General features: G+C 32.7%; 3 protein-coding genes and 2 non-coding genes across 6 annotated transcripts; 2 read left to right on the top strand and 3 right to left on the bottom strand.

The window, feature by feature from the left end:
• Positions 1–3,187: 3,187 nt before the first annotated feature.
• TRNAS-GCU lies at positions 3,188–3,269 on the bottom strand. The gene has a single exon. It is a non-coding gene; the product is annotated as a tRNA-Ser (tRNA).
• Positions 3,270–5,156: 1,887 nt separating this feature from the next.
• On the top strand, positions 5,157–8,097 carry LOC110683932. Its single transcript, XM_021860363.1, has 4 exons — positions 5,157–6,071; positions 6,441–7,035; positions 7,272–7,667; positions 7,751–8,097. The coding sequence occupies exons 1-4, from the start codon at positions 5,157–5,159 to the stop codon at positions 8,095–8,097; spliced, it is 2,253 nt and encodes a 750-aa protein (XP_021716055.1).
• Positions 8,098–13,013: 4,916 nt separating this feature from the next.
• LOC110722048 (COBW domain-containing protein 1-like) lies at positions 13,014–21,297 on the top strand. 2 transcript variants are annotated; one of them, XM_021901288.1, is made up of 10 exons: positions 13,014–13,443; positions 13,554–13,771; positions 14,554–14,668; positions 14,772–14,861; positions 15,062–15,235; positions 15,327–15,446; positions 17,437–17,547; positions 17,715–17,796; positions 17,873–17,922; positions 21,210–21,297. In XM_021901288.1, exons 1-10 carry the CDS (start codon positions 13,309–13,311, stop codon positions 21,216–21,218), a joined length of 1,104 nt encoding a protein of 367 aa, XP_021756980.1. In that variant the 5' UTR covers positions 13,014–13,308; the 3' UTR covers positions 21,219–21,297. The 2 variants fall into 2 exon arrangements, with proteins under 2 accessions (XP_021756980.1, XP_021756973.1); XM_021901281.1 differs by lacking the exon at positions 21,210–21,297 and having other exon boundaries at positions 13,017–13,443; positions 17,873–18,232.
• TRNAT-AGU lies at positions 13,095–13,168 on the bottom strand. Its single transcript has one exon. It is a non-coding gene; the product is annotated as a tRNA-Thr (tRNA).
• Positions 18,355–19,870, bottom strand: LOC110722061. The gene has a single exon (XM_021901299.1). The coding sequence runs from the start codon at positions 19,733–19,735 to the stop codon at positions 19,055–19,057; it is 681 nt and encodes a 226-aa protein (XP_021756991.1). The 5' UTR covers positions 19,736–19,870; the 3' UTR covers positions 18,355–19,054.
• Positions 21,298–22,851: the final 1,554 nt, after the last annotated feature.

Raw genomic sequence — 22,851 nt, 5'->3', positions numbered from 1 at the left:
TCTTTAATATAATTATTGACCATACATAGTTTGACTCATTGAGGGAGAATTAGAGATCCAAATCATCCAATAGTAAATATCCAACTATCCAAGTGGAAGTAGACCTTTTTTTTTTTTTTTTTTTTTGGTTTGGAACGGAAGTGGATGTAGACTTTTGTCAACTTAATTAGGCTATATTTAAATCTGTCATAATTAGTACTAATCTGCTTTGATCATCTTATGCACCACTCAATCGTTATTTGGGTCAAAAAAATGGTGGCCGAAAACTAATTGCTAAACACGCTATAAACCTGCTAACAAAATAAGTACCAAGGATCATATGTTATACGGAGTATAAGTTAGTTTCTTACAACATAATAAATGCAGATTGCATTAAAATTCATACATATATCGGTATATATATATATAAACAACAAATTGATACATACAGAGTAGTAGTTAAAAAAAAATAGCTAACCTAAGGTCCTAAGGCACATTGAATGATATATGGTTAGTTGTTTTCTACGGTCGAGGTTAAGTAAAAGCATTTGATATAGAGTAGATTGTTTTTGAGCTTGAGGCGGAACTGATTGTTGTAGTAATGTCTTAATGGTTTCAAAATCCTTGTTTAAGTTTCTCTTGTGATTCTTTCTTTGTTGTTATGAGTTGTTTAAACTTCTTGTAATCCCTAATTAATGGCGTTATATGAAAGGTAGTCTGCCTTAATTTGGAGGGTACTTGCTATTCATTTCATATTCCCAACCTCATTGATTATTTATTATGAAAATTGAAGCATCTTGTTGCGGTTACAAACATTCTACTTGTATATACTAGTATATTACATAGTCATCAATTACTTTTATTCTCATCCCTACCTTATAAAAAGTACAAAAGAACTCTTATGAATAGTGTGATGACTTTTTTACCCCTAAAAATATTTATTTACCCATATACCCTTTTATGTCATATTAACTCTTATGCTTCCGTATTTATTTCACTATGCTTCTTTAGTCTTCCTTCCCTTTCAACTTCCAACCTTTTCCTCTCTTTTAAACCCCCCTTTCCCTCTCCTTCCTCCTTTACTTCCCTATTCTCTTTCTCTCCTCCATTAAAGCGAACGAGCCCTCCATTAAAGCACCTACCGAGCTAAGCCACATGAAGAAGAGGAAGAGGAAAAGGAGAAGGAGGAGGAGAAAATTGTTGAATTTAATGGCAAAACTATTTAACGTGAAAATAATCCTTTTCAAAGGGTGGGGGAATATTCTGGTTATAACCCACTTTGTTACTATTTTTTGTATTAAAAAAAAAAACACACACACACACACAAAACCAATGAATTTAATTACCTAATCATCTAATTAGACATTTTTCTTTTAAAGTTTTTCCATTAAATTTTTAGTTGTAACATTCTAACTTTCACGCTTGTCAATACATAATTTCAATCTCTTGTATCTCTAATTATAAACATATAAATAATCTAAAGATTAAATATTTAAAACATATATATAAATCGAAATGAATCTAATAAGATCCCACATGACTATTTTGCCCAACAAAAAAGTCAATAAAATAAAGATCAATTATTAAAAAAAATAAAAAACGTATATATTTTCAAGTGGTGCAATTAACAGTGACGGATGATATATAATTGTATTTTATAACTCACAACAAAAGCCATATTACACCATAAAAACTTACAACTAAAAGTGTTTATATATTTTCAAGTGTTACATTTTTTGTACCTATGCAAGGGTATGATTATCAACAATTTATTTCTTAGTATATACGTTCAAAAGTCTACCCAATAAGTTTTGGGTGTCATGACAAGCTATTACAACTCGACCATAAACATCGATTATGTCGCGCGCAACGCGCGCGTAGACTCCCTAGTTAAGTAAAAATTATAAAAATTACGTTGTAAGATAGTATAGTAAAAATATACGGAGTATGTTTTTTCCTACATAAATTCACTAAAATGGTCAAAGAAAAGGGTATGAATAGTATAAAGTCAAAGTGGGTTAAGTGTAAAAAAACGGAGAAAGTATAAGTTTTTCTTTTGGCTTAAAAAAGTTATCTCAATGAGGGATATCGGGAAACATAATTGCCAAATTTAATTCAACTTATTTTTAGATGTGCAAAAGAACAAATTGTACGTGCAAGTCTTAACTTTTGATATATAACTAGTTTTTGGGTTCGGGCGATGCCTCGGATTATTACATGGAACTGATAAGTAATATATGTTGTAATTTATGATTCAGTTTTCTTCTAATTAAATTTGTTGTTCATAATGTCATATATTATATATTAATATTTTGTACTCAAAAGATCATATAAAAAATCACATAGCTTGCATGGTGACGTGGCGTAATAAGGTTAGTTTACGTGACACGTGGACGTTGTTATAAACGCCTTTTAATATATTAGTATAGGTGTCATACTTGTATTTTGACTCTGTGTTAGCTAACCAAAAGATTTGTCAAAATGATAGTTCCATCGCATGAGTCCGTTCTACGCAAAAGCTTCTCGATTATAAAAGATATATACATAACGTTTCATTTATTAATACAATGCAATACATCCTTCTACCATTGTGTAATGTTTTATTTGTGTAAGTTAAATTAAAGTTGTTAAAAAGGTCACATCAACTGTACAAAGCAAAAAAGGTAGAGTTGAGCATTTAATTTGATAGCTATTGAAGAGATGTATGGAAGAAAGGAAATTATTCAACTCGATTGCTTGTGTAATCTGTTCACTCCAATCTGCATCAATAATATAAATGTATATGTACTAATGTACTATATAGAGTATATACACATATAAATGAGGGAAATTCAATTTGATGTTACATTCTCTAACGACGTGTATGTTCTTGTTGTGTCAACTTTGTTGAGAGTTATGGCAACCCATGCAAGGCATAGCATACATGGGTTTGTAATTGTAACGAACCAACTCGTTGAGTATAGGATTACTTGCGAGTTTGTTGTTGATGTCTTGCTCATAACTCCGCGAATACAAGATCTATCCTAACTTGCTATTACGAACAAAAAGAAGAATTTTTTTTTTTTTTACAAAATCTACTTTCATTTATTATCTAGGTAAAGAAAATAAGTTCATAAAACGTTGTTGTCAATAATAATAATACTCCGACACTCCGTAATATAGAGGGTAAAACCATAACTAGCTATTAGAAAAGGCAATAATTTAAAAACGTCGCCTGAGAGATTCGAACTCTCGCGGGGAAACCCCATGTACTTAGCAGGCACACGCCTTAACCACTCGGCCAAAGCGACTTGATGATGACAAACAACATAACATTTACTAGAATTAAAATAAAGAGGTTAAGAATTTTCCTTGCTTTAGAGAAGTTTATTTTATTTTTATTTTATTTTTTTTTTCAGGTAAGAAAAAGGAAAAACATTACTTTAGAGAAGTTGATAGATTGTGGCCGTGTTTGGGGAAAAGTTGAAAGCTAAAACTAATTGTGTTAGTTGATTTTAAGTAGCTGATTGTATTAACTGATTTGACTTACTTATTATATTAGCTTATTGTTGAAAAGTGTTTGGTAAATAGCTGATTGTTTAAAGCTGATTGGTTATGTGAAATGACCAATAAACTAATTATGGGGTAGGTAGTTCATAGAGGATTTTTAATTAAATGGGGGGTATAAGTGTCATTTCACCATAAGAATTGAATAAGCTAATTGAAAAAGCTCCTTAAAAGAGCTTATTCCACTAAATAAGCTCTTTAAATAAGCTTCCTACCAAACACCTTGAATTAGCTTATTTAATAGTCAATAAGCTAATGTTGATCAAACAAGCTAATTTTGCTCAAATAAGCTAGTTGTCAAACACAACCTGTATTATTATTGTAACATTTGTAAGAGAAGCTATTACTATTCTACTCTGTATAATTATGATTATCGTTTAGGTTGTGTGAATAACATTATCATTTAGGCTGTATGAGTAACATATCTCTCATGATGTTGCATATAAAACAAGATTAATTAATGATATTTGAGAAGTTAAAATCCCGTCTCTCTTGTCTCCTTCTCTTATCTCTCATCTCTCTCTCTCTCTCTTCGTCTTTTTTTTCACTTACTTATTCATTTCTCTTCGCTCAGCCTGCTCTAATTTATATACTTCATCCATTTTTTTAGTTGACACGTATTGACTTTTATTTTGATACTATTTACAAATTTTATTTTGACTAACTTTTGTAATTTATAAGTACATTAAAACATATTTATTTAGAATTTTGTTTAAATCGTTGCAATATATTACCTTTGTTCCAAATTAGATGATGACATGTATATATAGACTTTTGACTTAGGGCATGTTCACATTTACTTAATTTCAGTTCAGTTCAGTTCAATTCAGCTTCAATCATCATCAGCTCAGTTTAGTTCAGCTCCTAATTTCCCTCTCTCATAAAATATTCATTTCAGCTTCAATCAGTTCAGTTAAGTTTAGCTCTAATTAGTTCAATTCACTTCACTAAATGTGAACATACCCTTATTCTTAAGCATTGTTTTGACAAACACTTTTGATTTATATAGATATATAAAACATAGTGATCATGTCGATCATGTTAAATTTGTTTAAATCGGTCGGTAATTAATTAAAATTTGTTATGATAATATCTAAATATGGATGACTATTATCCCATGTACAATCTAGAATATTCTAGAGTTGGGTATTTGGTCTTATCCATTGATGGAACCCTAGGAAATGTACCTTATATATATCCAGTATTACATGGAATATGAAATACAACGTAACAATCTTCCCTCGTCTCTCTTTATTTTCTCTTCCATATTTAACATGTTATCAGCACCATTGCTAGTCAACTGAGTAGGATTACCAAACATTTTTCTAGAATCCCATATTATTATTATCATGTAAGTATGATCGTAGCCCATAACAATTATAATTTAACATTTATCTAATTTTGCATGCTTATTTATTGGAATATCAACATATATAACGAATACAGAGCATGATAAATAATTTAAGGTTCCATTCTTATTTTTCTCCATGCTAACGTTCTCATCTTCTATTTCGTTCTTATTTATGCATGACTTGTATCAGGATTATTTATGCATGATTATAACGTTTAGTACATATTTTGGATACTATTTATATATACTTATCTTTTAATATTATTTTGTATAGTGAAAAATGTCGGACCTTGCCAAGCTCGAATTTGTGCCCCTTGATATTACCGGAAAGAATTATTTATCATGGGTGTTAGATGTTGAAATACACCTAGATGCTAAAGGGCTTGGTGAAACAATAAAAGAGGCTAATAAGGCAACACCTCAAGATAAGGCTAAAGCCATGATTTTTCTTCGCCATCACCTCCATGAAGGGCTCAAAAATGAATATTTAACTGTGAAAGACCCACAAATCCTTTGGAGTAATCTAAAGGAAAGGTATGACCACCAAAAAACAGTGATACTCCCTAGAGCTCGTTATGAATGGTTGAATTTGAGATTGCAAGATTTTAAATTTGTTAGTGAATATAACTCAGATATGTTTAAAATAACTTCTCAGTTGAAATTATGTGGAGAAAATATTACTGATGCAGAAATGCTTGAAAAGACATACTCCACTTTCCATGCTAATAATATTGTCCTGCAGACACAGTATAGAGAAAAAGGTTTTAAAAAATATTCTGAATTAATATCTTGTCTTCTTGTGGCTGAGCAAAATAACGAGCTATTAATGAAAAATCATGAATCACGTCCTACTGGCTCTACTCCATTCCCTGAAGCGAATGTGACAACCCATAACGGGAAAGAAACTAAAAACAGAGACCATTCCAGCAGTAGTGGTAGAGGTAGAGGTCGAGGTCGTGGTCGTGGCCAATGGCGCGGCCGAGGTCGTGGACGTGGATATGGTAGAGGTCGTGGAGGTCATTTCACAAATTCACATTCCCACCAGAAGTGGGAACGTAGGGATGAAAAAGAGAAAAGTGATAACAATATATGTTACCGTTGTGGAGGAAAAGGTCATTGGTCTCGGGTTTGTAGAACTCCAAAACATCTTATTGAACTTTACCAAGAATCATTGAAGAAAGGAAAGAAAGTTGAGGCAAACCTTGTTCTTGAAGATGGTGAAGGTGATTTTGATTTTGGCAATGCCAATCAATTTGATGTTGGTGATTTCCTTACTTCCCCGGAAGGGAATAATTTTGATTTTGGCAGTACAATTCATTTAGAAGTTGCCGATTTCTTCACTGCCCCAGAAGGGAATAATTAAAATTATATTGTTTTATGTTAGTTTTAAGTATTAGACTTATGTTTGCTTATTCTAGTGATTTATTTAAGTTTATTTCTTTCGTTGTAATAAGGATTTTTGCTTTATAAATTTATGAACTATTTGAGTGTTTTTATTGATTTATTTGTTTTATCATCTTTATTTTTATGCTTAATATTTTGACATGTATTTTATTTCATGAAGAACATGGATATTACTCAAGTTCAATTTGCTATGAATGGTGAAGAATTATGTCTTGCTGACAGTGTAACTACACATACAATACTTAAAAATAAAAAATATTTCTCTCATTTGATGATGAAAAGGATTAATGTAAGTACCATATCGGGTAGTACAAATATCATTGAGGGCTCCGGAAGAGCCACTATAAAGTTGCCTTGGGGAACTGAAATTAAAATAATTGATGCTTTATACTCCCCATTGTCTCAAAGAAATTTATTAAGTTTTAAGGATATTCGCAACAATGGTTATCATATTGAGACAATCAATGAGGAAAATAACGAATTCCTTCAAATCACAAATATAACTCAAGGCTCAAAACATGTTTCGGAGAAACTACCTACATTCTCTAGTGGTTTGTACTACACAAAAATCAATGCTATTGAAGCTCATGCTATAGTAAACCAGAAGTTTACTGATGATTTTGTTGTTTGGCATGACTGGTTAGGCCATCCCTGTTCAATAATGATGCGAAAAATAATTACGAATTCATGTGGACATTCTTTGAAGAGCCAGCAAATTCTTCATAATAATTTTTCATGTGCTGCTTGCTCGGAAGGCAAGTTGATTATTCGCCCATCACCAGCTAAAATTAATTTTGAATCAATTAGTTTTCTGGAACGTATACAAGGAGATATTTGTGGGCCCATACATCCCCATGTGGACCATTTAGATATTTTATGGTTTTAATTGATGCATCAACTAGATGGTCACATGTGTCTTTGTTATCAACTCGTGACCTGGCGTTTGCGAGATTACTTGCCCAATTGATTAAGTTACGAGCACATTTTCCAGATACTCCCATTAAGACTATTCGGCTTGACAATGCTGGTGAATTTACATCTCAAGCTTTTAATGATTATTGCATGTCCATTGGGATAAATGTTGAACATCCTGTAGCACATGTTCATACACAAAACGGTCTAGCAGAGTCATCAATAAAACGTATTCAGTTAATTGCTAGACCATTGCTTATGAAATCCAATCTCCCAATTTCTTCTTGGGGACATGCTATATTACATGCAACAACACTAATTCGCATTAGGCCAACAAGTTATCACAAGTTCTCCCCATTACAATTGGTTTATGGTCAGGAACCAAATATTTCCCATCTAAGAATTTTTGGATGTGCGGTTTATGTTCCAATAGCTCCACCACAACGCACTAAGATGGGTCCTCAAAGGAGGTTGGGTATATATGTTGGGTTTGAATCCCCGTCAATAATTAAAATCTTGAGCCTACAACAGGGGATTTATTTACGGCTCGTTTTGCAGATTGTCATTTTAACGAGTCACTTTTCCCAACATTAGGGGGAGAAAAGAGAGAGCTGGAAAATGAAATTAAATGGAATGAATTATCATTATCCTATCTTGATCCTCGAACTATACAATGTGAACTGGAAGTTCAAAAGATAATTCATTTACAAAGTTTAGCGAATCAATTGCCAGACTCGTTTGCTGACCCAAAAAGAGTGACCAAGTCACATATTCCAGCTGTTAATGCTCCATTTAAAATAGATGTCCCGGAAGGACAAAATAAAATTGCTAATGAGTCTAAACCACGCCAGAAACGTGGAAGACCAATAGGTTCCAAAGATAAGAATCCTCGGAAAAGAAAATGAGCATTGATTGATGATGGTCAAATTGAAGAAACAATTTCCGAACGATCTCCAGAAGAGACTTTAGACATGATACAAGAAGAAATTCAGGTACCTGATAATGAAGAAATTTCAATAAATTATATCATGTCTGGAATTACATGGAACCGAAATCAAATCGACGTCGATGATGTTTTTGCATGCAATGTAGCATTAGATGTTATGGATAATAATGAGGATCATGAACCAAAATCCATTGAAGAATGTAGACAAAGAAATGATTGGCCAAAATTGGAAAGAAGCAATTGAAGCAGAATTAAAATCTCTTGGAAAAAGAGAAGTATTTGGACCAGTAGTCCGTACACCTGAAGGTGTAAAGCCAGTGGGATATAAATGGGTCTTTGTGCGAAAGAGAAATGAAAAAGGTGAAATTGTAAGATATAAGGCACGCTTAGTTGCACAAGGATTCTCACAAAGACCTGGTATTGATTATGAGGAGACATATTCTCATGTGGTGGATGCAACTACTTTTAGATTTTTGATTAGTCTGACAATAAGAGAAGGACTTGACTTACGTTTGATGGATGTTGTCACAGCTTATTTATATGGCCCACTGGATAATGACATTTACATGAAGCTCCCAGAAGGATTCAAGCTGCCGGAAGCAGCAAAATCTAGTTCTCGAGAACATTTCTGTATTAAATTAAACAAATCTCTTTTTGGATTGAAACAATCTGGGCGTATGTGGTATAACCGTCTAAGTGAGTATTTGTTGAAAGAAGGTTATAAGAATGATCCTATCAACCCATGTATTTTTATAAAGAAATTTGGATCAGGATTTGTTATAATTGCAGTGTATGTTGATGATTTAAATATCATTGGAACTCCTGAAGAGATTTCAGTAACTGTCAATTATTTAAAGAAAGAGTTTGAAATGAAAGATCTAGGAAAGACAAAATTCTGCTTGGGGTTACAAATAGAGCACCTAGAGAATGGAATCCTTGTGCATCAATCAACATACATAGAAAAGGTTCTTAAAAGATTTTCTTTGGATACAGCACATCCATTGAGCAGCCCTATGGTTGTAAGATCACTTGAAGTAGAGAAGGATCCATTCCGACCTCGGGGAAATGATGAAGAAATTCTTGGTCCTGAAGTACCGTATCTTAGTGCAATTGGAGCACTAATGTACCTTGCAAGTCATACACGACCTAATATATCATTTTCAGTTAATTTATTAGCAAGGTTTAGTTCATGTCCAACCCGAAGGCATTGGAATGGGATTAAACATTTACTTCGTTACCTTCAAGGTACGAAGGATATGGGTTTATTTTTCCCAAAGTTGTCCAAAGAAAATTTGATTGGTTTTGCAGATGCAGGTTATTTATCTGATCCTCATAATGGTCGGTCACAAACTGGATATGTGTTCACATATGGTGGTACTGCCATTTCTTGGCGTTCCATGAAACAAACCATTGCAGCTACTTCTTCCAATCATTCTGAGATTTTAGCAATTCACGAGGCTAGTCGTGAATGTATATGGTTAAGGTCGGTAGTTTAACATATAAAAGAAGTTTGTGGTTTATCATCTGGGAAAGAGGCACCAACAACTTTATATGAGGATAACGCTGCTTGTATTGCTCAACTTAAGGAAGGATACATCAAAGGCGACAGAACAAAGCACATCTTACCCAAATTTTTCTTCACTCATGATCTTCAGAAGAATGGAGATATAAATGTATTGCAGATTAGTTCAAGTGAGAATTTAGCAGATATATTTACTATGGCTCTTCCGACAGCAACATTCAAAAAGTTAGCTTACGACATTGGATTGCGTCGTCTTAAAGATCTCAAGTGATGTAGTCATGAGGGGGAGTTAATGCGCGCTGCACTCTTTTTTCCTTAACCATGGTTTTTTCCCAATGGGTTTTCCTGGTAAGGTTTTTAACGAGGCAGCATATTATGCGCATTATAGTGTATTATTTTGTATGGGTTTTGTAGTAAATGTTAGTTATTGTTTTATTCAATATATAGTCATCCAAGGGGGAGCGTTATGATAATATCTAAATATGGATGACTATTATTCCATGTACAATCTAGAATATTCTAAAGTTGGGTATTTGGTCTTATCCATTGATGGAACCCTAGCAAATGTACATTATATATATCCAGTACTACATGGAATATGAAATACAACGTAACAATCTTCCCTCATCTCTCTTTATTTTCTCTTCCATATTTAACAAAATTCAATTACTAGTGTTTTTTTTTTTACAAATAGTATAATTCTAAATATTTTTGATTAAATTTTGCAATGGCAAACGTGTCATATAATTTGATTAAAGGAATTATATTTTATTAATATAAACTTTTTATAATTTTTAATTATTGCTAATTAGTGATATTAATTGTCAAAGTTGTGCATTGACAAACGCGATATATATGATGAAGAAAATGTTTCAGCTAAAAATAGAATGACGGAATTATATTTTATACGTTGTACCTAAATTGTTTTTGTTTTATTGTTGGATTTTTTTTTTATTTTTATTTTTTTTAAATTTTAGTATTTGTTTAATGCCATTTTCTTTTCATTATCCTTTTTTTTAAAATATTCCTGCAATTCTATAATATTGCATCTACTTCATTTTATTCAATGTTTAAGACGCATAGTCTTCAAGTACTTTAACCATTAATATCTTTAATTTTGCATTAACTTAAAATTTTTAAAAAATGTTACTATGGTCACGCTTAATTCACCTTCGTATCAAATTAGAAAATTTAAGTTATGAAATACTTTAGCTTTATCATTTTATATATGTGTGATTTTTATCGCTAAATATATTCAATTTCATAATTAAATTTTTTTATGATTACATATTAATAAAATAAGATACTTGTTTGTTATTAATTCCTCGTTATAGTATTTTCTGTGTGTATTCGATTGTCGTCTCTCGATTTCGTGACATATTTTCCATGAGTATTATTACATAAGATTTATTCATCAAAATTTGATGCTTTATGTTTATTGAACAAACATTCATTATTTACAATTTATTTAATACAATGTTTGGATGATGATAGCCAAACGAATGATAAAAAATAGTACACGAAGTCAGGTCGGGCAAATATTTTTGGCCATTCGTAGAAATGGTTGATCTAAAACCCATACATTAGAGTGGGTTTTCTAAATCAGGTAAAAAAAAATTTAACTAAAAAGTAATAAAATGCTTCTCTATGACAAGTTTAATAAAAATAATTTTGTTCCGAATTTTTATTTACAAAATCCGCCTAAATTCGGGCCGAACCCATCATGATCACTCCTACTCCACATAAAGATATATTATTTTTGTGTTCATACCATTATCCTTATAATACTGAATTTTTTTTAAGGAAAAACAAGAGAATTAACTTTGATAATAAAAAAAAAAAATTAATTATGTGCACTGACACAATATCTATCATTATACGTGAACATATGCTCCAATCCATTTATAATATAAAATTTTACTATGATTTTAATTCCACGTAGTTTGGAATATTGTCCGGACACAAACTAGTTTCACGATTATGAAATGAATTAGACATATAAAAGTTCCAAATAAATTTTCAATTATTTCTACATAACTTTGCCTTTCTTTCCTCTTTCAATAATATTTATACTTGTAAAGCTTTAAAAAGAGTCATTTATAAGAGATATGTCATGCTTATTACACATGTTAGGTATAATAATCGTATAATAAGAATGCCACTTGTTGAAATGTTGAACTATATAAGAGTCTCCTAAATCCACCATTAAAAAAGCTTTCATTTACTTTTCTATACAGTGGTAAATTTGTGTCAAAAAAATAAAAATAAATTAAAACTTATAATTGCTTTGGTTGACAGTCGAACTCATCATGATCACTTCTACTCCACATAAAGATATATTATTTTTGTGTTCATACCATTATCCTTATAATACAGGATTTTTTTTAAGAAAAACAAGAGAATTAACTTCGATAATAAAAAAAAATAATTATGTGCACTAACACAATATCTGTCATGATACGTGAACATATGCTCCAATCCATTTATAATATAAAATTTAACTGTGATTTTAATTCCACATAATTTGGAATATTGTCCGGACATAAACTAGTTTCACGATTATGAAAATTTTATCATTAAAATGAATTAGACATATAAAAGTTCCAAATAAATTTTCAATTATTTCTACATAACTTTGCCTTTCTTCCCTCTTTCAATAATATTTATACTTGTATAGCTTTAAAAGGAGTCATTTATAAGAGATATGTCATGCTTATTACACATGTTAGGTATAATAATCGTATAATAAGAATGCCACTTGTTGAAATGTTGAACTATATAAGAGTCTCCTAAATCCACCATTAAAAAAGCTTTCATTTACTTTTCTATACAGTGGTAAATTTGTGTCAAAAAAATAAAAATAAATTAAAACTTATAATTGCTTTGGTTGACAGTCGAACTCATCATGATCACTTCTACTCCACATAAAGATATATTATTTTTGTGTTCATACCATTATCCTTATAATACAGGATTTTTTTTAAGAAAAACAAGAGAATTAACTTCGATAATAAAAAAAAAATAATTATGTGCACTAACACAATATCTGTCATGATACGTGAACATATGCTCCAATCCATTTATAATATAAAATTTAACTGTGATTTTAATTCCACATAATTTGGAATATTGTCCGGACATAAACTAGTTTCACGATTATGAAAATTTTATCATTAAAATGAATTAGACATATAAAAGTTCCAAATAAATTTTCAATTATTTCTACATAACTTTGCCTTTCTTCCCTCTTTCAATAATATTTATACTTGTATAGCTTTAAAAGGAGTCATTTATAAGAGATATGTCATGCTTATTACACATGTTAGGTATAATAATCGTATAATAAGAATGCCACTTGTTGAAATGTTGAACTATGTAAGAGTCTCCTAAATCCACCATTTTAAAAAGCTAAAAAAAATTAAAACTTATATAATTGCTCTCGTTGAGAGTCGAACTCAAGACCTCCCGCTTACTAAACGGGTGCTCTAACCAACTGAGCTACGAGAGCTTTGTATTAAAATAATCCAACAATATTATTTGTACTAAAACAGTTAATAAAAGCAGGCCGTAAACCCGACCCGACCCAAAAAAATCAAAACTAGAAAAAGAAGCAGAAGAAAGAAGAGAGAGAAAGAACTGAAAAGAAAAATGGAAGACGACGAAGAACCACCGGTAGCCATTGAAATCGATGAAACCATCTCATACCAAAACCTACAAAACGACGAAGTTTCAGTCGTCGGCGTCACCGTCATCACCGGTTACCTGGGTGCCGGAAAATCCACTGTAAGTGACAAACTAATAATTATTATGACTGGTGTTTATTTTTTTCATTTTTAGTAAGAATTTAAAGTTAATATGAATACTAATTGTAAAAATGATGAAATTTAATGTAGTTGGTGAATTATATAATAAATTCGGAACATGGGAAGAAAATAGCAGTGATTTTGAATGAATTTGGGGAAGAATTAGGGGTTGAAAGAGCTATGATCAATGAAGGTGATGGTGGTGCTCTTGTTGAAGAATGGGTTGAGCTTGCTAATGGTTGTATTTGTTGTACTGTTAAACATAGTCTTGTTCAAGCTTTGGAGCAGCTTGTTCAGCGTAAGGAAAGGTATCTTATATTTCTTCTTGTTATTATATAATTTACTTGTCCCAAGGTTTGTTCGGGATTAATAGTCACGTTGATCGTGTAATTTGAACTTGTAATGTGATTACTATACGCGGTTGGATATTGTTTGGTAATTTTGTATTGAATTGTTTTGATATTGGGTATAATTTAAACTAGTAATGTGATTACTATACCCGGTTGGGTATTGTTAGGAAATGTTGTATTGATTTGTTTTGATGTTGGGTATAATTTGAAGTGTTGTAGGGTTAGGTTGATTAGCCAGGTGTTATTTGTTAGAGTGCCAGGGTAAATCATGTATTGTTGATTTGTCTAGTTTTTATGTAAATATTTGTGTTTATGTTTCTTTTGAATTGTTCTGCTGTGCATTTTGTTCTAATGTTACCTTGTTTGAACGTAAGTAATTTGATGAGCGCGGTGTAATGTTATTTATGTATAGGAAAGTGTTTGTTGATGGAGTCTAGGAAGAATAGCAAGGTCTAGAATCATGCACAACAAAGGACAAAGGACATGAACACTCATAGCTAGGGAATTGTATGTTAGGTTAGAATGGACAATCATTCATTTGTTAGTTACCTTAGCTTTCACAAGTTACGTTCTTGTTGTTTCCTTGTTAGATAAGAGCTTAACCATGATCGATTTGGTAGGAAGTTGCTGTCATATCTCTTCTTTCCATTTTTCGATCTATAAAGTATATGTGTTGTATTACTTGAATACAGTAGTATGAATTGAGTAATTGTTTCTTTACCTCCTTTTGATTTTCATAGGCTTGATCATATATTACTCGAGACAACAGGCTTGGCAAACCCAGCTCCTCTTGCATCTGTCCTTTGGTTGGATGATCAGCTGGAGTCTTCTGTTAGGCTTGATTCGATCGTCACTGTAAGTTCCAATTTGTGTTTTTTGAAATTTTTTGATATCACAAAAGATTTTACTGTCCAGAGTTCTGGTCAATATAAGTAATCTGCTTTCTTTTCTCCCTTAGGTTGTTGATGCCAAAAATCTCCCTTACCAGCTCAAGCAACGTGATGATTCATCTTCTTTTCCTGAAGCTTATTATCAAATAGCCTTTGCGGTAATTGTAGTTCTTCCCACATCGGTTTCTTTATGCCTGGATTTTCTAGTGTGGTTACCCTGGTTGGGTGTTCCATAACAGTCATGCCCTCTGCTTTCTGGCTTCTTAGTAGGGAAATAAAATGTACTCACTTAATCTCTGGTAACCTGGAACTTGCAAAGTGATGGAAGTTTACAAAGATTTATTTTATATGGTTGCAGGATATTATTATACTGAATAAGGTTGATTTGTTAGCTCGAGAACAACCTGAAGGTACTCTGGAAGACTTGGAGAAGGAGATACATAAGATTAATTCTCTTGCTAATGTCATCCATTCAGTTCGTTGTCAAGTTGACTTGTCTAAGATATTGGATTGCCATGCTTATGATGCTACAGTTAGTTACATGCGTCTGATTTTCCATACCTTGGTAGGCTATTTCATAGTGATGGCATAGGTTTGTGATGTTTTTTAGCTTATCATTTCAGCATGCCTCTCATTTGGAAGCCTTATTGGAAGAAAACAAATCTTTATCTACTGGGGATCTTCATGATGCTAGTATCAGGACCCTATGCATATCTGAGCCACAAGCGGTGTCTCTTGATAAGGTACTTTTCTTACCTGTAATTGCAGTTTTTACAGAAGGCTATTTGAACAAACTCTTCCATCTCAGTATTTATACAAATTTCTTTATAAAAGGCCTTCAGAAAAGTTGTTTGAAAAGGAAATAAACAAAACAAAGAGCTTTGTGTAAATAAAATTTGACCAACTATTCAGCAGGAGAAACCAAAATGCAAAATTGAACCTTTTAATGTCCGCTGGAGTGTTAATATAGACATTTATGCTACTTGTGCTGTTCTACTGCAATATTGTTGTTTTCTCTGAACATCTTTGTCAAAAACTGGCTTAGTGGCCTTAAAACTATCATGGATGGGATCTTCGTTGAGTATTGCTGGCACTTGGCAAAGAATATCAGAAGGGTGCTTTTTTTTTTTGGGGGTGAGGGTTGGGGGGGGGGGTTTAGTGGCTTAATAGTTGAACATCTGAACACTTTTTTTTATTTTTTTAAATGAATTTACATGAAGATTATATAAATTATTGTTTCCCTTTATATTATAAGTATTAAAAAAAATAGTACGAATCTAGCAAACTGTGGCAGAATAATTCATAAGAATTTGTGGGCTGCGATAAAGTCATAACGGTGATACTCTGCTATGGATCAATATTAAGGGAAGGGAGACTTTAGGTAGTTAGTTGTCAAGCTTCTTGAATGCTTGAATAGTCAATACTTTGCTGTAATTTCAGTTTATAATCAATCACATCACCTTCTTAAAGCTTGATTCTCACATTCAATCTCTGGATTCACTCCATATCCATGAAAATTATTTAATTGCACTTGATGGTTTATTGCCATAACAAAGACTTGTTGCTTAGTATTGGGCCTATAGGCATTCAAAATTTACTTGTAATATTTGTGAATATTTATCCAGTAATAGTCTAGTAGATGATGAATTGTCAAGTCAGCTAATGAAGAAAGGAAAGTAGCAAGTAGTACTTAACTTTCTTGAGATGTTGGCTATCAGACTATATAATATTGCACTCCCTCCGTTTCGCAATAATTGCAACACTTTCCTTTTACATCCGATTCATAATAATTGCAATACTTCCTTAATTGAAAAGGACCCACTATTATTATATTGTTTCTCTCTCCCACAAACCCCGCTTTCACAAATATTTTATTAATTTTCTTTTGTACGATCCCCACTTACATTACTTTCTTTTAGTTTATATTATTTCTCACCTCTTCTAGCTATACTTATATTATAACAAATCTTATATTGGTCCCCACCCTATAATTTTCGTAAAACTTTGTGCACACCCTTGTGTTGCGATGATTATGAAACGGAGGGAGTAAGTGTTATTGGGGTTTGCAATATAGCCAATTGGATCCTTTTGATCTTATCTCTAAGATATATTATATTATGTGATCTAGTTTGGGTGCTTCATGTGGATTAGACTTTTGAAATAATTCTCATTGTACCTTGTGATGCTTGATTTAGCTTTGAGAGAGACTTTTGAAATAATTCTCATTGTACCTTGTGATGCTTGATTTAGCTTTGAGAGATGTGTTACTTTTCTACTAGCCTATGAAATAGGAATTCTGCATAAAGGCAAACACTTCTGATATTTTGGTAGAGAAGTTTGATTGATGTCAAGATGGAATAATTAAGCTATGTATGAGCGAGAGAGTGTGAAAGGGAGAAGGATAAGAATATTAGCAAGATTTTTCTATTCTCCCTTCCTCCCTCCAGGCCTGTGCATCTATTTTAGTACTCGGATATATATTTGCTTCATTGCCAACTCGTGAAATGTTACATTATATGACCTTGCAAAAGTGATGGTAATGCGGCTATCATCATCAATAACCAAATTCCCGATTTAGTCTGTACAGCTGTACTGTAAAACTTGTGATTTTCCATCTGATGCCAAAAAATCATGAATACTCTCTTTTTTTGTTCTGCATGTTTCTTTTATACTTTGATTTAGTGTTGGATTAGGTATAGGTCCAGTCTCACTTTTCATTATTATACATTTAAGGTTCGCATATGGCTTGAAGAGATTCTTTGGGACAAGAAAGGTGGTATGGATGTCTACCGCTGCAAAGGAGTTTTAAACATTTCAGATTCTGATGAACTCCATACCCTACAGGTAATAATTTCTCATATTATTTATGCCTGTTGGCTTCTTATTCCAGGATCTTGATCTCCTTTGTGACTCACAAGAGTCACAACTCCATATTATTTTCTTTGGATATGACTCATTTAATTTCTTCTATGGTGATCATTAAGAATTGTGTGCTGCTGAATGTCGTGCAGGCTGTGAGAGAAATATATGATATCGTTCCTTCCCGTGCATGGAAAAATGAAGAAACTCGAATGAACAAAATTGTATTTATCGGTAATGGAAAGTCATATCATACAAGACATCTTCAGTATCTCAAACCTTTTCTCACTTTTTCCTGTTTCATGTTCAGGTCAATGCTTAGACGAAGAAATTCTGGCTGATTCTTTTAAATCCTGCAAGGTAACCAGCTAAGATTTGTGTTTCAAGTGTTGCTCAGTTGAGGATGATTTGATATTAAATAGGTTGACTAGAAATACTTCTACAATATGAGTTCATACTTGCTTGACTTGGTAGTTCTCTGCCTTCATTTTGGTTGCTGTAGCCTTGAGTATTGCTATGATCCTTTGCAATACAGTTATACTGTAGCTTTGAATACCATGGATAACACAGAGTTGTACATTAGTTGTTTACCGGAGATAATTGTTGTTGACGAATTTTTTACCTTTTCAACGTCTGCATTGGAAGAACTCTTGGACCAAAATTTCGGAAATGGATCATTTGATCATGCATGATGCATCCATACCTACTTGTAAATAAAAAGAAAATCACTAGTATCCTTATCTACGGTGGCCTTGTAATCTTGTATTAACCAGCTTCTTCAAAGATTAAAAAGTAGTAGTTGTGAACACTTTTATCTTTTTAGGTAATGTTTTGAAAAAAAAGAAAACTTTAGGCTGGCTGGTAAATCTTGCTCTGTGTAAGGCATCTCACGTCAAGCAAAAGTACAAAGGTCATGGTTTCGATTCTAATGTGAACCTTGCCTTTTCTTTTCTCGTTTACCTTCTTGCTTCGAGAGGGAGTTTTTGGGTGAAGCTGTATTTGACATTGTTGCTTACCGAGGTACGTGTACAGCTATGCAACACAAATACAGAGTATATAATGATCAATATAATCCTCAACTCTGAAGTCCGACTGTTCTTAAGATTCTTGATTGGCTGGATGAAGTACCTAATGTGTAAATCAATGTGAGCAAATGAATGCAATTTGATTTCTTTATTGCATATTTGCATGATTAGTTATATTGTTTGAATCTGTCGCAAAGCATGAATGGCTGATCAAGGAAGCTGCTACTAATTTTTTTTAGCTTTGTTAGCCTTCGTCACTTGACAAATTCTAATATAAGACGGTTTTATGTGACGAGACATAAAGTGTTACATAAAATCATGAGCATGACTCCATAGTTTCTGATCATGAAGAACAATCCTGTATTACTTGTATAAGTTGTATTGCACAAGAGTTATTTTTTTTTGCTTTCTTTTAGTCAACCATATAACAACAAGAAAGAGGGTGAATTCCCTTACCTTCCTAGGTTTTAACTTTTAACCACATAAATAGAAATGTTAACATCTTTGTTTTCTCTTCCATTCCCCTCCATTCCTATCATTTTTTGCCTTCTTAAAAACCCAACCAAGTTGCGGAAGAGCCTAGATGGAGCCACTTCATCAACATCTCTAGAAGTGGATTGAGAAGATGATCTCTGCAGGCGCGATGAGAAAGAGGAAGAAGATAGCCTTCGAGAAGATGGCATTGTAGACCACCGGGCCAACTTCTCCAAGTAGAATGCGTAATCCTTAACACATTCAGGGTCCAACTCCAACTTCAACTTCAACTTGGGTTTAGCCACCTTGGTTTTCTTTTCCCATCTCCACCTTAACCACGACTTAATGGGGAGGCAACGATTCTGACTCGAAACCAACTCAAGTCGGGTCAAAGAAGATGAAGGGAATTTCTTGCTATTGGAAGAAAGGCTCACGGACTGAACACTTCCTGTTTGGAGTTCCTGTGATGGTGAAGAAGAAGAGGAGACGAGTCTAGATGATGACGATGATAATAACAATGATGGTGGTTCGGGGCTTTGATGTGGTTGGAACTTGGAAACTCCGGGTCGGATTTCCCAGTTGAATGGGATTGCTGGTTTCTTGATTGAATCATCTACTACAATTGCCATTTTTGTTTCTTTACTCTCCATAAACATAGTTACACATGAACACATATATATAATTCAATAGTTAAGCTATCAACATCATGGTGCTTGCTGTGGTAAAGAAAAGGTTCCAAGATACATGCCACTTTCCAAGTCACAGTCATGCATGGGTAGAGATCATGAATCATTCCACTATTTTTTTTTTTTTACTTCATATGTTTATACAACACAATAATTAGAACTCCATATGACATAATAAATAAATAAATAAATAAATAACAACAAACACACACACATTCTTATATATGGCTGGATACAACGTTTGGCTAGTCATTATGTGGATTACTTCGTTAGTGTTATAGGTGTTAATCGATCAGTGTTAACAAGTGAGTAATAACAATGTTTAAAATAATTAGTAGATGTAATATTCCCGTTACTTGGGCCACTTTTAGTTTAGCTTAATTAAATTAAATTTGTTTATTTAGAAAAATTAAATCAAACCAGACTATTCTTAGAAACGGAGTGAGAGCTATTTTAGATTTTTAGAAACTTCATTTAAAGTATATCAACACCAAAAAAAAATAAAAAAAATTGCAAAGCATGGATTTTTTTTTTTTTTCAAATAAAGGAAGCATTTCTCTTGTTTTATATGTAAATTGCAATGTTCAGAATTTTACATAATTCACTCAATTTTATTTATTGTCAATAGTGAGAAATAGAGAGTGAGGGATAACTTAAGTGATTAGAGTTTTTCTCCCGATATTACAATTGCTCAAAAAAATTTTTTTTATGGAAAGTTAGAGTCATGCTTAACAAGGATTTCCTTATTATTTGTGCTCTACATATTTTTGCTCTCATGATGAATACATTTTCTACATTGCGAAGCTATAGAAAAAAGCGTCTCCAGTTCCCTGCTTTCTTTTCAATCTCAGGTCTTTTTCTTGCTCTATTTTCTGTCCATGAATTTGTTCCTTGCTTTTTAATTGCTATTTTCTGTCAATTCTTTCAATTGAGACTTTGTTAATTGATTTTACCCTTCTACCCAATTGTTCAAGGTTTCTTTATGATTCTTTTTTTTTGTATATTAACCCTCTTAATTTAATTATATCTTTTGTTGAAGCCAGAATCAAATTTGTTGTTTTTCTCCCTTTATATGTTTTTCCTTGTGAAATTTTGATCATATGAAATTTGCATATTTTTCATTTCCTTGTTCTTGATTATCTTTTATCTGTTCATCCTATATTGCTGTTTGCCTACATTTTTGTTGTATCAAATTTGTTTTAAGTCTGAATTTTTCTTGTGTTCTGCAAATTTTAGTAACAGACATTGTTGTGTCAAATTTGTTATAAGTCTGAAAGTTTATCCGGTTTTTTTTCTTGTGTTCTGCAAATTTTACTTACAGACATTGTTGTATCAAATTTGTTTCAAGTCAAGAAGTTAATCCGGTATTTTTTTTTTGTGTTCTGCAAATTTTACTTACAGACATTGTTGTATCTAATTTGTTTAAGTCTGAAAGTTAATCTTGTAATTTTCTTGTGTTCAGCAATTTTAACCGACAGACATGGGAGACAAAGAGGTGTTGAAGTACATGGATGTTGTTCTGCGGGATTCAGATCTGGACACTTTACGAGGACCTTGCTTCCTCAATGACCAAATCATTGCATTCTACTTTAGCTATCTGTTCTCTAGCAGCAAATCTGATGACATCCTGCTTGTTAAACCTTCTATATCTGTCTTTCTTGCAAAATGCGAGGATGACAAGTCTGTTGAAGAGTTCGCTCAGTCTTGCAGGCTATCAAGCAAGAGACTGGTCCTTTTCGCCATAAATGACAATGATGATTATGGTGGAAGTCATTGGAGCATCCTAGTGTATGACAGGACAAAGAACTCGTTTCTGCATTACGACTGTATGGAAGGAGTGAATAATTTTCATGCCATGAAGCTGTATGATGCTGTTAAAGAATTCATGGGGCCAGGCGGTGAAGTTTCAAAGCCACAAACCTCATCGTCTTCAATAAAGAAGCAGAGGAATAAGAAGAAGAGTGTGCAGTCTGTATCAAAGCCTCTTGGAGCCGCGAAACCTGAATCAGTGGCTGTTACCACACCTGCTGTTTTCATAGAGTGTAAGACCCCTCAGCAATCAAATGGATACGATTGTGGTCTCTATGTGTTGGCCATTGCTAGGGCAATCTGTCAACGGTGTTCACATGGAAACAACAAAGGCGACGTGATATCAGTAATAGAGAAGCATGTTGATGATTCTGTGGAGATCAATATGCGAAGTGAGGTATTGGAGATCATAGAGGAGTTAGCCAAGAATTGAGTTATTGTACATCTGTCTCAAGTAGGAGTGAGTTACTTATGTTGGTCCAGACTCTAGAAAATATGAGGGTTGGATCAGCATAATTTACACTTTGAAGATATGTTAGTCTGAAATCTGAATGATCCTATGATTTCTGCTTTGCAGGATGAGGCACCTGTGTAAACCAATGTGAACAGGTGACATAGTAGCAACTAGCAAGTACATGGTTTTACATTAATCATTAGTCGATTTCGATTTCTTCGTACTTCATTAGGAATCTTATTATTTAATACAGAGTATACTAGGTGAAACTCGTGCATTAGTTTGAATTTTTTAAAAACTTTTTTTTTTTTTTTTTTGTCATATATTAAGATAAAATTCATAATATCAAAAGATAATACTTCGTAGTTTATATTTAAATAATTTAAACTTAAAAATCTCATTCGCTAATTTTGCTTACATGTTATTTAAATTATTTAATTCTAAAAAAATTAATAATTTCTTAGGGCCTGTTCACATTTGCTTAATTTCAGTTCAGTTTAGTCCAACTCCAATCAGTTCAGTTCAACTCTTAATCAAGGCCGGCTAAGGCCCTGTGTAAGCCGGTCCTCGGCACAGGGTCCTATGACCCAATACATTTCAAGGGCCCCAAAATGTTTATTATAATTATCAAGTTTGTAAATTAGTTAATGCACAACCTTGATGGCTTGGTGGTAGAATAGTTAGGCTTTGTTATACTTGGTAATTGGTATGAGGTTCGAACCTAAAGTAAGAGTTTTAATATATTTCACTCTTTTAAATTAATAAATGTAAAAATTATTATCATGTACGTGTCTTTTGCCATTGCACACAATTTATCTATTTTTTTTTATTAACTAGCTGA

The sequence above is a fragment of the Chenopodium quinoa genome, unplaced genomic scaffold (genome assembly GCF_001683475.1).
Source record: "Chenopodium quinoa cultivar QQ74 unplaced genomic scaffold, ASM168347v1, whole genome shotgun sequence".
Classification (NCBI taxonomy): Eukaryota; Viridiplantae; Streptophyta; class Magnoliopsida; order Caryophyllales; family Amaranthaceae; genus Chenopodium; species Chenopodium quinoa.
This window is presented reverse-complemented; position numbering and strand designations above follow the sequence as displayed.